This window comes from Gymnoscopelus microlampas, assembly GCF_963454915.1.
Source record: "Gymnoscopelus microlampas genome assembly, chromosome: 6".
Lineage (NCBI taxonomy): Eukaryota > Metazoa > Chordata > Actinopteri > Myctophiformes > Myctophidae > Gymnoscopelus > Gymnoscopelus microlampas.
Window position 1 is genome coordinate 43,212,406 of NC_139943.1, and position 13,825 is coordinate 43,226,230.

General features: G+C 46.6%; 1 protein-coding gene across 1 annotated transcript; it reads right to left on the reverse strand.

Annotated features, from left to right (window-relative positions):
• Window positions 1-359: 359 nt before the first annotated feature.
• Window positions 360-1,448, reverse strand: LOC311047005 (putative cytosolic acyl coenzyme A thioester hydrolase-like; the record flags this gene model as incomplete). The annotated part of the gene is made up of 1 exon (XM_084059589.1): window positions 360-1,448. The coding sequence occupies one exon, from the start codon at window positions 1,446-1,448 to the stop codon at window positions 360-362; it is 1,089 nt and encodes a 362-aa protein (XP_083915715.1).
• Window positions 1,449-13,825: the final 12,377 nt, after the last annotated feature.

A 13,825-nucleotide genomic window follows, 5' to 3' on the forward strand; every position in this document is an offset into this window, starting at 1 on the left:
GTAGGAGTTAGCTATGACTTTGCGCAACATATTTAAATGTTGGACAACCCCTGGTACAAATGGACTTGAGTCATGTGACAGATCGGGTTTTTGAACTTGATATTCCATACTGTTTGCATGTAACTGCCTGTAATTAGTGGGCCAGGCCTATTGTTTTTTAAAGGCCATATATCATGAACACAATATCCAATCAAACCCAAATTGGAATCGCATATTGAGGGGCCTCTGTAGAGCGCACCTCCAAAGGCGATTTCACTTATGCCCATACAGGCTGCCACAAATGTGAAAAGTTAAACTGTATGTTATAGAAATGCTATTTCCCCCCGCTTCCTTCCGTTCTGTCGGCTACAACCCACAAGTCACGACTGACATGGCTGGGTAGGCCTCCCAGCCTGGTGAAGACCATTGTTCTGAGGAGCACCCTCTTCTAGTTGTTTTTGCTGCTTATCTTCCATTCTTTTAGCCTTGTTCTGGAGATAGCGTGCTTCGCCCTCCTTGAACTGCTTTTCCTCTTCCTCTCCTTGAACCTTCAGGGGAGGGACGGATAGAGGCTTGTGGTCTTCGTCTAGGGAAATGTAGGTGAAGACTGCAGTGGCTGCACGATATTTCTCATGGTCGGCTTCCATGACTGATGCAGCATCTACAAACACTTCAATCTGCATGGACTGGTTACTAGTGAACCTCAACTTTCCTGTTACCGTCACCACACTGCCTTTCTTGATCTTGCGATGAAAGTTGATGGCATCCACACAGGCAGTGACGATGTTGGTGTTGCAGTGTCGAGCTGCCACAATGCCAGCCACCTCATCCATCAGCTTCATCGTCACACCTCCCTGGGCAAAGTCATGTAGTGTGCAGTCAGATGGGCCGACCAGATGGATCAGACTAGACTGGCTGAAAGCAACTGTACGTTCCTCTGGTTCAAGTGCAGGAGGCACCACCGCCTCAATTCCCTCTTTAGTTTGCTTTCTGTCCATCTTCTGGGCCTCATATCGCTTCCTCCCCTCCTCTTCCTGTTTTGGACTATCGTACTTGATAGGAGGAACCTCCACAATTTTTTCGACATTCGCCAGAGAGATGGGAACATACCACAGGGCTGCCGTATTGGTCAGTTTCTTCACACCTGTGAGTATGTTCTCTGACATGACGCTGACCTGCACCTCTACTGAATGCTTGGAGACGTAAGTTATCTCAGCATTAACATGGGCCACATCTCCAATGAACATTGGGTGCAGGAATTCGGTCTTCTCCACTCGTGCCAGTGCAGCCACACAACGGTTCCCACCCTGTGTGTTGCAGTGGCGTGTGGAAATGATGGTCCCCGCTTCCTCAATCATCTTCAGGATGGTACCTCCATGGGTGTTTCCCGAAACGTTGGCATCATCTGCGCGTATGAGCCTACATAACTGCATGGAAGATGAAGCCTTTTGCGATTGTAATACTGACATGAAGAAGAGATGTTTTTTTATTCTTTGTACAACACCTAACATTTGTCTTTAAAGGCGCCTAATAATAATAGACTTTACCCTACCTTACCTTATCTGTTAAGACTTTATTGGTCTGTTCTGTGTAAAGTATATCCATATTTGACATCCATATTTGGCGTCCGGTATGTCTATATTTGGGCAAATATGCCCAAATATAGACATACCGGACGTCAAATATGGACAGGCCTGACGTCAGCACAAATCACTCATTGTGATGATGATGCAAACCAGAGATTGATCGGAGAGAGAAAGGGAGGGAAAGGGAGGGGAGATGGAGAACCTATTTCTTTCATGCAACACTGATCAACACGTCATGCAACACACTGTCAGCGCAATAACCCAGGCATTACTGGGCAAGCTGATAACACTTGTCTCAAGTTGTCTTGTCTATCTGTTTGTCTGTGTTGTCTTTGTGTCTCAAGCCCCCAGGGCACGGCGGGGGCTTTTTGAAGCAAGAATTAACTAGTGGCCAAATCTGGTACTGTGAGCTTGGTACATAAAGAACACTACTGCACATGCTTCTGTGGCTTCAAACCGTAGTGCACCGGCTCTATTGTCAAAAAGGTTTTGACCAAACCTAGGAGAGTACCTCCAGGTAAGCATGCGCTGGGTGAGCAACTTTCATTGAAATAAATGGGTGGGTTGGGAATGGGATACTATTACATAGAATATATATATACTCTGTTGCAGTGGTTCCCAAACCTTTTTGCTTGAGACCCAAAAGAGAAATGTGATATCTTCCCGGGACCCAAACTAGTGGAAATAGCTTCTTTTTTTTTTTAAGAACTAGTGAAAATAGCCGATCTAGAAGCTCACAGCTTGTAGATCGGCTATTTTAACTAGTTCTTGAAAAAAAAAAAAGTAAATATTTTTAATGGAATTTTTAAAAAAAATGATTTTTGGGGGAAATTCTTTGTAAATATGTTTTAATATTTGTTTTTAAATGTATGAATACATTAGAAAAAGTGTTTTTGGACAGCAAAAAGTAGAAAACGAAAAACAAGAAGTAATTGACCTACAAAATATCAATTATGACTGTGGTAACATTCTGAAAACACGATGGTCCCTTGGCCGTGGGGCGACAGACAGACTCAAGCCTGGCACCGTTGAAAGCGGCTTGCCAGCCCGAGGGTCCGTCCGTCCGTCCGTCCATCCGTGTGTGTCTGCCCGTCTATGAACAGCTGATCTACGGCACTGTTGGCCCGATAGGTAATTTTTCAGATTGGCCTGTTATAGCGCCACCAGGAGAGGTGATCACGCAACATGGAACATCACGCAAATCGGTACACATTATCTCTATAGTCATGTGATCAACACGGATCTGTCAGATTTTTCATAATCCAACCTGTTTGGCTAAGATTGGCATCTAAAGTTTGCAGGAGTGGCTTGTTTTGAACAAAATGCCTCAAATCATAAACGCAGGGTCCCATTGCCGCGAAACTTTGCACGTACATTCCCACTAGGCCAAGGAACACATGCCACCCTTTTCACACTGTCCTGTTATAGCGCCATCAGTAGGCCGATTTTTGCTAAACAAATTATTCCTACAGATTTTGTCCAAACATCACACAAATCGGCACACATTATCTCTATAGTCATGTGATCAAGACGGATCTGTCAGATTTTTCGTATTCCATCCTGATTGGCGCATTTCAAAACGTTGCTGATCCACAATAACCTTCCTGACCTGGCGGAGACCTGTGCTCCGAGGAGCACTTTTTCTAGTTATGCAATGATTTATGTTGGGTAAGAAACCTCAACAAGCTGATCAATGCATCCAAGTTGCTAGACGCATCAAACCAGAGCTCGATCAACGAGAGAGAGATAGAGGGTGGCCGTAGCTTATTGGTTACAGAGGCCGTCTGGTAAGCAGAATGCTACCGGTTCACCTCCCGACCCCGGTCTATGTGTCGAAGTGTCCCTGAGAAAAATAGTTAACCCTTAACAACTCCCCCCAGCGCTCATCATGACCATGTCTGAGCCGTCATCAGCTGGTGAAACTGAAACTGAAATTCCCCTGTGAGATTAACAAAGGTCTTTGTCTTCCTGTCTAGAGAGAGAGAGCCTATTACACCCACGCAATAACCTGGATAATGCTGGGTACCAAACCTCAACAAGCTGAGCAATGCAAACTGAAGCAACGTGTTGTCAGCATGTTGTCAGCTTGTGTTTAAATATACTAGGATACTCGGGAACGATACAAGTCGGTAACAATTGAAGTTTGGGAGTTGCATCCCCACGCATTAATGCAACACCTGTTGCACTTTTTGTCAGAGTACCCATTGCCAGAGTACCCAATTCGGTACCCACTACCATATGAAATAAAAAAAATGATAATAATAAATATCCCTCTCTATCTCTACATAAATATCCCTCTCTATCTCTACATCGTCCTCAGACGAGCCCTCCATCGGCATCTCCAGTCAGCGAACCAGCATCTTTAGCACATCCAAGTAGATGTGGTACGTCCTCTTGATCAATGCCTGTGTGTTGGTTTCCACAGTGCAAGCTTTTTGGCAGGGAGTTATCTGTGTCGATTGCAGTGACTGCCTAGTCTCATTCTCCTGACTGCTATCTTCTCTGATACACTTGACAGTGCCCCTTGTACAGACGCTTGTTGTCTCCGCCAGGCCAAAAGGCATGGCCGCGACCATGTTTTGCACCCTGTCCGTCCGTCCGTGTGTCCGCGTGTCCGTCTGTGTGTCCGTCTGTCTGTGAGCAGCCAATCTCCGGCACTGTTGGCCCGGTTGCTGCAAAACTGTGCACACACACTCACTGGATGCCAAAGCCGAACTTCTGGCCCGACTTTTTTATATTGGCCCGTTATAGCGCCACCAGTAGGCCAATTTTTGCAAAACACATTTTTTGATATTACTCGTACAGATTTTGTCCAAACATCACGCAAATCAGTACACAGTATCTCTACAGTCATGTGATACACGCACGCACGCACACACACACACACACACACACACACACACACACACACACACACACACACACACACACACATACATTCGTGTGTAGATAGGTGTTGCTCTGTAAAATTATATTGTGCATGCTACCGCTTATACTGGTAGAGTAGCACGGCCAGTTTGGGGATAAAGCAAGAGAAGCAAGGTTGAGACGGTTTGGACATGTGTGGAGGAGGGATGACGGTATATATATATATAATAATATATATAGGTTATTTAAAAAATCGTGTAATTTTTTGAACCATTGGCGTGCAAAGACCAATTCGTTTTTCTCTCTCTTCTTTTATGCAATCACAATAATATTTATTTTCATTCATTTATTCTTTTTCGTTGTCAACGGTGTCTTGTGTCTTTCTAGAGAGGAAAGAACTTCAATATAAATGCAGGCCTACATCAATCATTTCAAATTATGTCTTTTTTTTGGGGTTGCTTCTGGTCTTTATAATTATACAGTTCAAACGTGCAGTACTGATGAAAAGTGCAGTTGTCTGAAATCGTTTGGCATCTGCCACCACAGTGTGGTCTTACATTGTATGTATTGTTGAAGCTATTCCCATTCTCTGCAGAATGAAGAAAATAACATATTGACTAACAAAACCCAATAGATGTGTTAGAGAGGACAAAGTGCCGTCACTCTCTCAGACAGCCATAATGAAATGTCCATGTAATTTGCTGTGAAGGAACATATTTGGGGCGCCAGATCCTGAAACAATAAGCCTTGTTGGCCCACTAAAATGTCTTCATCTATGATTATCATTTTATGTGACTATTAGTGGTAGATAATCATACATTGTGGACATACTAGGCCTGGCCTGTCTGCCAGAAAGGAACATTCCAGTCAGGCAGTGCCCAGGATCTTTTTCTTTTTTTTTCTGTTAAAGAACAGCCCAATCACAGTTTCGCCTCAGTTGGGAAATCTTCCAAGACGGCTAGGGAGGCATTGAACTATATTTTTCACTTAAACACTGCAATTATAAAAGGTCATATCTTTTATGCATTCACAATATTGTTCCTCATAGATGATATATGAGTATGACAGCTCATTATTTGACCCATTTTTAGTAGATGGAATACGCCTAGATCTGAGAATGCACCATTCAGCAGTGGACTCACTGCTCTGTTTTGAGAGTTAACTTGTATAGGACATGCTTCAATTAATCAGGGAGCTCAAAATACAGCTTCTTTGGTTCACACAATAGACACAAGGGTACGTATAGACTTATATCAGTAGCAATGGGACAGAGCCGTTTGTGTATCAATTCTATTGACCGAGTGTGGTGTACGGTTGGTGCATGTGTTCCTGTGTGCCCCTATAGAGAGAAAAACGATGCTCCCCTGGGGGCAGAGGGCAGGCGGAGCGCCTCCCATTGTGGTGACGCAGCAGGCAACTGGGCTGTTTGGGTTCCAGCCTGTCCCAGGAGCCGCCTGACGTCTCCTGGCTTCCTTATCTTAATGACCATTAACCGTTAATGCTCTGTGTCAGCTCTGCAGCTACAAGGAAGGGACAGGAAGAGAGGGAGGGAGAGAGAGTGAGGAGCAAGGGAGGCAGAGTCAGAGAGCAAGATAGAGAGAGAGGTAGAGAGAGAGGGCCTCAGATAGAAAATTCCTGACAGCTGATAAGAGAGAGAAGGAGATCCAGTTTACTGCACAGATAGGACAGGAATGTGCAGCCATATGATTATGACTGGGCCCATAAATGCACTGCCCCTATCTGTGCCTGCCAAGACCCATCACCACTGACTGCCTGCATGCGAGCCAACATCCTTGTTTCCCAGAAAAAAACTTTGGATTGGGAGAGCTCCCTCATGACTGTGCCTCTACCACTTTCACTAACTTCTGCACTGTAATATCATAGCCCCGTAATTATGCCGTTACCATAGAGCAGCAGAACAGCCCCTTCCACAAGGGCTATTTTCATGAGAGCACTCTGTACCTGACAGGGGAGTAGTCTATATGCAGTACAGTATGTATGGCTATGTTAGATTGTTGCATATAAAATATTCATACGTGCCAGCGTCTCTAATTTTAGCAATCAGCGTGATCAGGCTACGTGGCTGGCAACAGGAATGAATTAATCTTTTTTCCCGTAGGCGTGCATTACTTCAACATGAAATATCGGTCTGCAACAATGGCAACAAAATAGGCTTGAGAGGAAATGGAATCCTGCTCAGACAGCGCGGAGCACGGCCAGGCAGGCAGACAGGGCATTTTAGCTGTGCAACCGAGCTCCCAGCTTTTTAATTTACGATAAATCACGGTGAATAGATGTACCCTAAAAAGGCCTGTGTAGACTGCCGTCTCTCGGCCAGAGACAGAGAGAGGGAGCGGGGTGCAGCAGATTGGGTTAGTGGGAGCTCAGGCCTGCCTGTGGATCAGTCTCCCTCTCAGCTGTCTCCAGAGGAAATCAAACAAGCCTGTGCGGTTCATTATTCAGTCAGTCGACTCAGCAGCAGAGATCTCTGGCGACACGGCCATTTACTGAGAGTCTCCACTGACCCCTGCTCAGTGTAGCCACAGCCAGAGCATGGCCAATCAGCATGCAAGAACAGAGGATTCTCCGTCTACTGCAATGCTACCGTGGTTTCCACTTCAAATCAACGCTACATTTTACCTTTTCAAGGGTGATTCTTCAGCAAGTTTGATTTGCTGCATGTCATTCCCCCAGTTTCCTGTCTCTGTCTCTCAATGACTATTATCAATAAAGACAAAAATTGTCTAGAAAAAATAAAAAGTTTGACCTTCTAGTTTAGCTTTGGGAATGGATTCCTGTACCCGCTCACCTCTCACAACACCCTCAACCTCCCCGACCTTGTGCGAACGTGAGCTTTGTCATTGTGTGTCTGAGACGCCAACATATGGAAGGAGACTGGGGAGTGGAGGAGGGCTTTTTGTGTGTGTGTGTGTGTGTGTGTGTGTGTGTGTGTGTGGGGGGGGGGGGTCAAGGTCTCTGTTGTTTGTTCACCTCCTGTAGTACAAAGCCCTACGTGGCGACCCTACTCCTATGAAGCCAGACGTACAGTAGACATACAGTAGACAGGAAACAGCAGGACAAGCATACTAGCTCGCAACCTCTGAACTTCATCCACCTCAGCCTTTATGTGAAGGGGAAAGACATGGAAGACGGCACGTTCTCCACGTTATTTTATACAGGAGTGGACATTACAGGGTGAAGGCGTCTATTAGGCTGGGTTTCTATACCGTCCCTTGTTTTCTTGTTTTCTCTCACAACAATCAAGCTGATCGCCTGAGCGAACAAGGCCTTGATTATTATTAAGTTATGAGTATACACGTAGACTGTGATGATGCAACATAACCACACAACACGCTGGGGAAGTGTCAGGCCTGAGGTATTTTCCCATCCTTGCACATCTCTGTCTTGTGAACAATAGCATTGTGTGCTCGCTGACTGCTGAGCCCTCACGGTGCTATCTGCTTCATCACACCCTGATGATAGTGTGGGAGACTGGCGTCTGGGCTGGCCGATAGCAGTCGGGCACTCTCTGACTCGCGACATGCAGCAGAGCGTGGCTTGTGTGAGGGGTGGAGCAGCAGGGGCAGGAGGTGATTGGGCGCTTCCGTGAGAAAAGGCAAAAAAAAAGGTTAAAAGAAAAAAACCAAACATTGAACCAGTCAGCTCGTGGTGTGCTGCTGAAGACAGGATGGCACCAGCCAGCCAGGCACAATGCTGCCCAGAGGCTATCTTCACCATCACTGTCAGGCCAGTCTGCGTTTATCTGGGCCTGAGTCACAGTCAGTGCCAGTGGCTGCTGGACTTGCTGATTCAGGCATGAGACATGGTTTCCACTTTCCATCACCTTCACACAGTCTTTTAAAGGAGGACAGAATGGTGGAACACCACCACTAACCACGGACACCAACCTCGGACACCTCCGCCAACAATCTCCACTCATGGCAAACTGCTTGGTTCGTGCCAAGCACACCAGGGGCCTTCACTTGGACATCTTTTAAACTACACCCTCTCCTACTCTCTTCCTCCATTAGCCCCAGACCATATAGGCAGCTGCTTTAAGTGGCCATCTGCGTCTGCCCGTCAGGCTCGAGCAAGACAACTGAAACAGGAAAAGGTGTCAAGCACTCAGAGCCGACTTATTAAGTGGCATCTCTGAATCACAGCAAAGGGTATGAATAACAGATGTAAATGTATAAGTTTTTGTAATGGTGCCTGCCTGGCACAAGGGGGGATAGTTTTCCCCCTATCAGCTGAATAACTTCCAAATGAGATGGAGGAGCGAGAGCAATAAACCATGGCTTCATCCGCTGGGGAAGTCACTGATGAGACGTCTGAGTGTGTTCAGGCGCGGTGTTAAAACACTGTGAATCAGCTCATTGTACTGATAATTATAATGGAAGGTTTTTTCTCTGTACAGGAACAGGGCATGCCATAAACTGACAGCGGTGTGTGTTGGCGCTCAGCAAAGCTGAGCCAGTCTGAGCTGGCAAGGTCGTAAAAGAGCCAAAAGGAATGCCAGCGTGGGCCTGTAATGGAGGAGAGGAAAACTCACAAAAACGTGGGCACGACACTGCTTTCTCAGCAGAGGCAGCAAGGGTTGCAAACAAACTAGATTTTTTTATGTGTGTGTGTGTGTGTGTGTGTGTGTGTGTGTGTGTGTGTGTGTGTGTGTGTGTGTGTGTGTGTTTAAACAATTATCTCCATTATGTCTTGCGTAGTACCTGTGGTGGTTATAGGCATGTAGACTCCTCACGGCTCCTTTCAAAGTACTGTATTGTTTGTTTCAGTAGTGACTAAAGCACTAAGTATCTTAGTTGATCTTTTGAAACACAAAAAAGATGGGCACTGTATGGGATGTTTGCACTTTTGACTTGAATCTGCAGCATTAATAAACCGCTGTAGTATCTATGAAATGTGCTTGGTTCATCCATCAACCCCCAGCTTTACAGTTGTGGTAATCGAAAGCATACCAGTACCCCTGCAGTTAGCTACAGAAATTCTAGGAAAATTCAGTTGTCACTCCATGGGGCCTTGGGCCTTGACTTCTAAGTCTGACTGCAGGATCGCAGAGCCACCTGGGAAGCGTTGGCTGTAAGGTGATCCCAAGTCGTAACGCTTGTCATACCCTGCTCTAGAAGCTTGTAGCCGGGACCGGCCGTGGCATCTCTCCAGCTCTGAAACTTATCAGGGAATTCTCCGTGGGAGATCCAGTGTGGCCGTCATGCAAAATACCATCACAGTTAAAGGGGAAAAAAAGAAATGGGGAGAAAGTGCAAGCGGAACGACAATCACACGTGAAAGGCGGCCAAGCAGGCCAGCCTGCAACTGTTTCAGAGCCTGGAGCTGAACTCTTGCCTTTGTGTCAGGCCCCTCCATCTACTGCTTTCATCTCCGCCTCAGCCGTCCGGCACCCCAGCCCCCTACCAAACGACCTGACATCTGAGCCCCAATGCTGTTATTCCACCTCCCCTTCCAGAAATGCGTGGGCCATATTTCAGTTGAGACACAGCTTCCTCTAAACCAGCAAACTAAGTTTGAGCACCCCGTTGTTGCCCACTTGTTTGCAGTTGAGAGAAGAAGAAAAAGAGTTCTTCAATTGTAGTCCTGCAATTGTAACCTCAAGGTCAACAATGATGAGAGTGAAAGGCTCCTCTGGCACGGCAACATGGTGTGAGTGCTCACATTCACAGCACTCAGATTTCTCTGGGAGTGGTATTGTTAACGGAATTGTTGTCCTTTATTGTTCCTTTCATGACCCGCTTTTGGCACAGATATTGTGTGTGTGTGTGTGTGTGTGTGTGTGTGTGTGTGTGTGTGTGTGTGTGTGTGTGTGTGTGTGTGTGCGTGCGTGTGCATGCTTGCGTGCTTGCTTGCTTGCGTGCGTGTTTGTTTGTGAACCTAAAGCCCAGATATGTGGTGTAAACCATACTCATGTGCTCATGTGAGCTGACAGTGCCATTGCATGTTAAAAGTGTCTACAAATTCCTGCGATACAGTATGTCCATTCATCCTGAGCAGTGAGCACTGATTCCACAATGCCCCCCTCCCCCAGGCACATGAATATAGCCCAACTACAAGTTATTAATGTTATCCACCAAGCCCAGTGATCACAGCGACATCTTGTTCTGCATTCCTTTGGCGTGCCATGAAGGGAGTATGTTTGTGTTGGTGCTGGCACGGGCCTCCCTCGTCTGTATTTGTGAGTGTTTCTGCCTTTCAAAACGCACACTTGATCGTGATTGTGTAACTGTGCAGCACGGAGGCGAGGATATTGAAAGCAGATGTGGCCTCTTAAGATTCGAGTTTGGGGGGGGGGGGGGGGGGGGATTGGCCTATCATTGGGGGTTCCACGGCTAAAGCCTGAATTATACTTAGTTGCACGGAGGTATCGCACACCGAAATAAACAATCTATGAGCTTTTAGATCGGCTATTTTCTGTGTGCACAACTAATTATAAATCAGGCATAAGATTATAAATTGAAAAGGTGGCTGGGGTAGGTCGTGGAGTCAGCCTGAGGGTAGTGGAGACATGCCACCAGGTACGAGGCATAACAAGATACAGGGAGGGGTAGAGTTCACGTGGCCTGTGGCGATTCTGTTTTCAGCTCACCACTCGTTTTTAACGACATTTGATATCAAACCAAACTGTAGGCTGCCTTAGGCCATATCAAGCTCCCCCAAACTCAATTGGACTTTATGTACCACCACTACCAACTACATTTTTGGATGTTTCCCATTCATTTTAGTGACTCATCTACCCACCCCCACCACTTTGTTTCTTCTTCACCTCAATTTCCTCTGAGCTGTACAGTAGAACGGTACTCATTACTGTCTCTCTCATAATCACAAACCCACCACCCTCGTGTGGACTTGGGGTGACAGTGGAAACGACGCCATTTGAGCAGTGTTTTATCTGTGGCAGGTCTCAGCATATGGGAGGGGAGGGGGGGGGGAAGATACACTTCCTTGTGAAAGTAGGAATGCAAAGCATTCCCCACAATGCCACACTGCTACAATTACTCCAGCGCCTGGTTCCGGGCCAAGACAATGAGACGACAGCTTGTGGTATTGAGGGGGAGAGCAGCTCAACTCCCATCTCTCCTCCACGCGTAGAACAACACTCTACGGGCCTGCAGTGCTCACAGTGAGCTGCACTGTGAATCTGTCTCCCAGACCCACCCATTTTGTATGTAGGTCTACTGTGCACGAAACGATGCAATGTGTAACTCCATCTGTTATTCCAATCAGTTAGTTTCGAAAATGTCGTAACCTGATAAAAGCTTACATTACATTGCATGGCTGTAGGGAATGCAGCAGGATGTCGTAGAACATTGTGTGTGTGTGTGTGTGTGTGCACATGGGCGTGTGAATGTGTCAGTCCACGTTAACCCTCCCAGCTCTGAGTGTCTCCTGAACGGCCATCCCTGTCTGTGCTCTCTTCCTCCCCACACTGATGTGGTTGACTGATAGTTTTCACTCTCACTTGGCAATTAACTGGCGCTGCCCTTTTCTCTGAAAAGAGACAGAAAGGAAAAAGAGAGGGTGGGGGGGATTAGCCTGGCAAGAGTGGGAGCGAGGGACACAAGGGTGAGGGGGAATGGGGGGGGGGGTCAGGGCGACGAGGGCGGGGGGGGGGCTGCTGCCAGAGTGTCTGCCTCCCCGGGACTTGTTCACAGCCGCCAAGGGCCGCCTGCCCTCCCGCCCCCGTTATCAGCTGGCTCAGCAGAGGCAGAGACATGGCTAAACAAGGCGCTGTTTATCTGCGCAGACTGTATTTTCACTGCACATCCCGGCCGGCCGAGCCACGGCACCACTCAAATCTGCCCGGCTCTGCAAAGAAAAGGCCCAGCAGACCTGCTCTCAACAACAGTCTGCACAGAGGTGCCCACGCTGCAGATCAATGGGCGACAGTGTCCCAACGCTGCAGACCCAACAACTAGCCCCCAACACCTCCCTGACCTCACCCTACAAACCCCCCCAACCTTGTGCTATTCCCTTTCAACACAATTTCACTGTCTCTGTACATGTCTCTCCCTCCGTTTTCTTTTTTCCTGCTTGTATAAAACATGTTTATACAAAGGTCGTAGCTCACACTACAGTACATGTGGATTAGTCATTCCTGTAGCAGCCCATTTGAAGTAAACCCGCTGGGCCTAGAGCTGAGGAGGTTACTTTACAATCGTTATTGCAGCAGTCACTGTAGGCAATCAGGATGTTTGTCATGTCAATAGTGTAGAATTTGCGGCAGTGTCAGAGAGTTTTATGAATGTGTCATACCATGACCTCAAGTAAAGGAAGACAGAGCTCTTGATATCACTAGCAGTGTTCAGCAACAGGTCCCTTAAGTTTTTCCACTTATCATCTCCACTACATGTTTTCAGTGTCTCAGTGAGATAATCTATATATCTAGTGGTTCTTCTGTTATCCTGTCAAGATGCCAGCCAGACATGCTGACTTTTACACATTTGACAGCCTCTATTTTCCCCAGACTGTGAAATTGTTACATTCACCAACTCTTTATGCTAACATAAAATGAGCTGAACAGCATCACTGGTGAGGTTTAGCCCATAAATACAGAGTATGTCAAAGTCGCACCAGTCTCAGCAGTGTGAGAATCTTGCGCCCCTCCAGAGGGCCTCGGAGAGAGAGAGAGCAGTTGATCTGTCAGCCTTCTCCTCCCTGTCCCTGTCTTATCTATGAGCCAAGGAGCCCTGACTCCAGACAGTGCAGACAGTGCTATCTAACTGGGCCATGTCTCTATATACACAAGGAAATCACCCACTCCTCGTGAAGAAATGAAAGCTGACTTCAGACATCCTGCCTCCAAGCTGGAAAAAATAAAAACAGCAAGATATTTTGAAAGGCTAATTCAGATTGAGAACAGTCACACACTGAATGAAAAACAATAAAAACACTGTAGGCTTTAAGTATTAGAACAAATCCCTCTAAGCATGTCAGAGTCAGGGACAATGTCTTTGTTGTGGCTTAGGCTGTCTTGGCCTGTAGCCCAGGCCATTTATCTAAGAGGCATGACACAAGCAGTTGTGTTTCATTCAGGCTTTCCACACAGCAAAATCCTGAGAGTTAATATAACCGCGAGTATGTAAAAATGGATTGGCACGGAAGGTCCATTTTACACTCTCAGGGTTAATTTAACCTTCAAGGTTTGACTGTGCAGAGGAGAAGCTAGTTTACTGCAGAGGCCTTGCCATCCACCAGCCTTCTTCTTCTTGTTCAGAGTGGCATGAACTCACATCAAATACAACACAGCCACACACACCTATGTTTTGTACAATCAGTTGTGTTGACATACCTTTCTGATGACAGTGATACTGGCCGGGGGAAATGAGGTCTGTGAGTTTGTACTGCGACTATGGAACATATGAGATGTA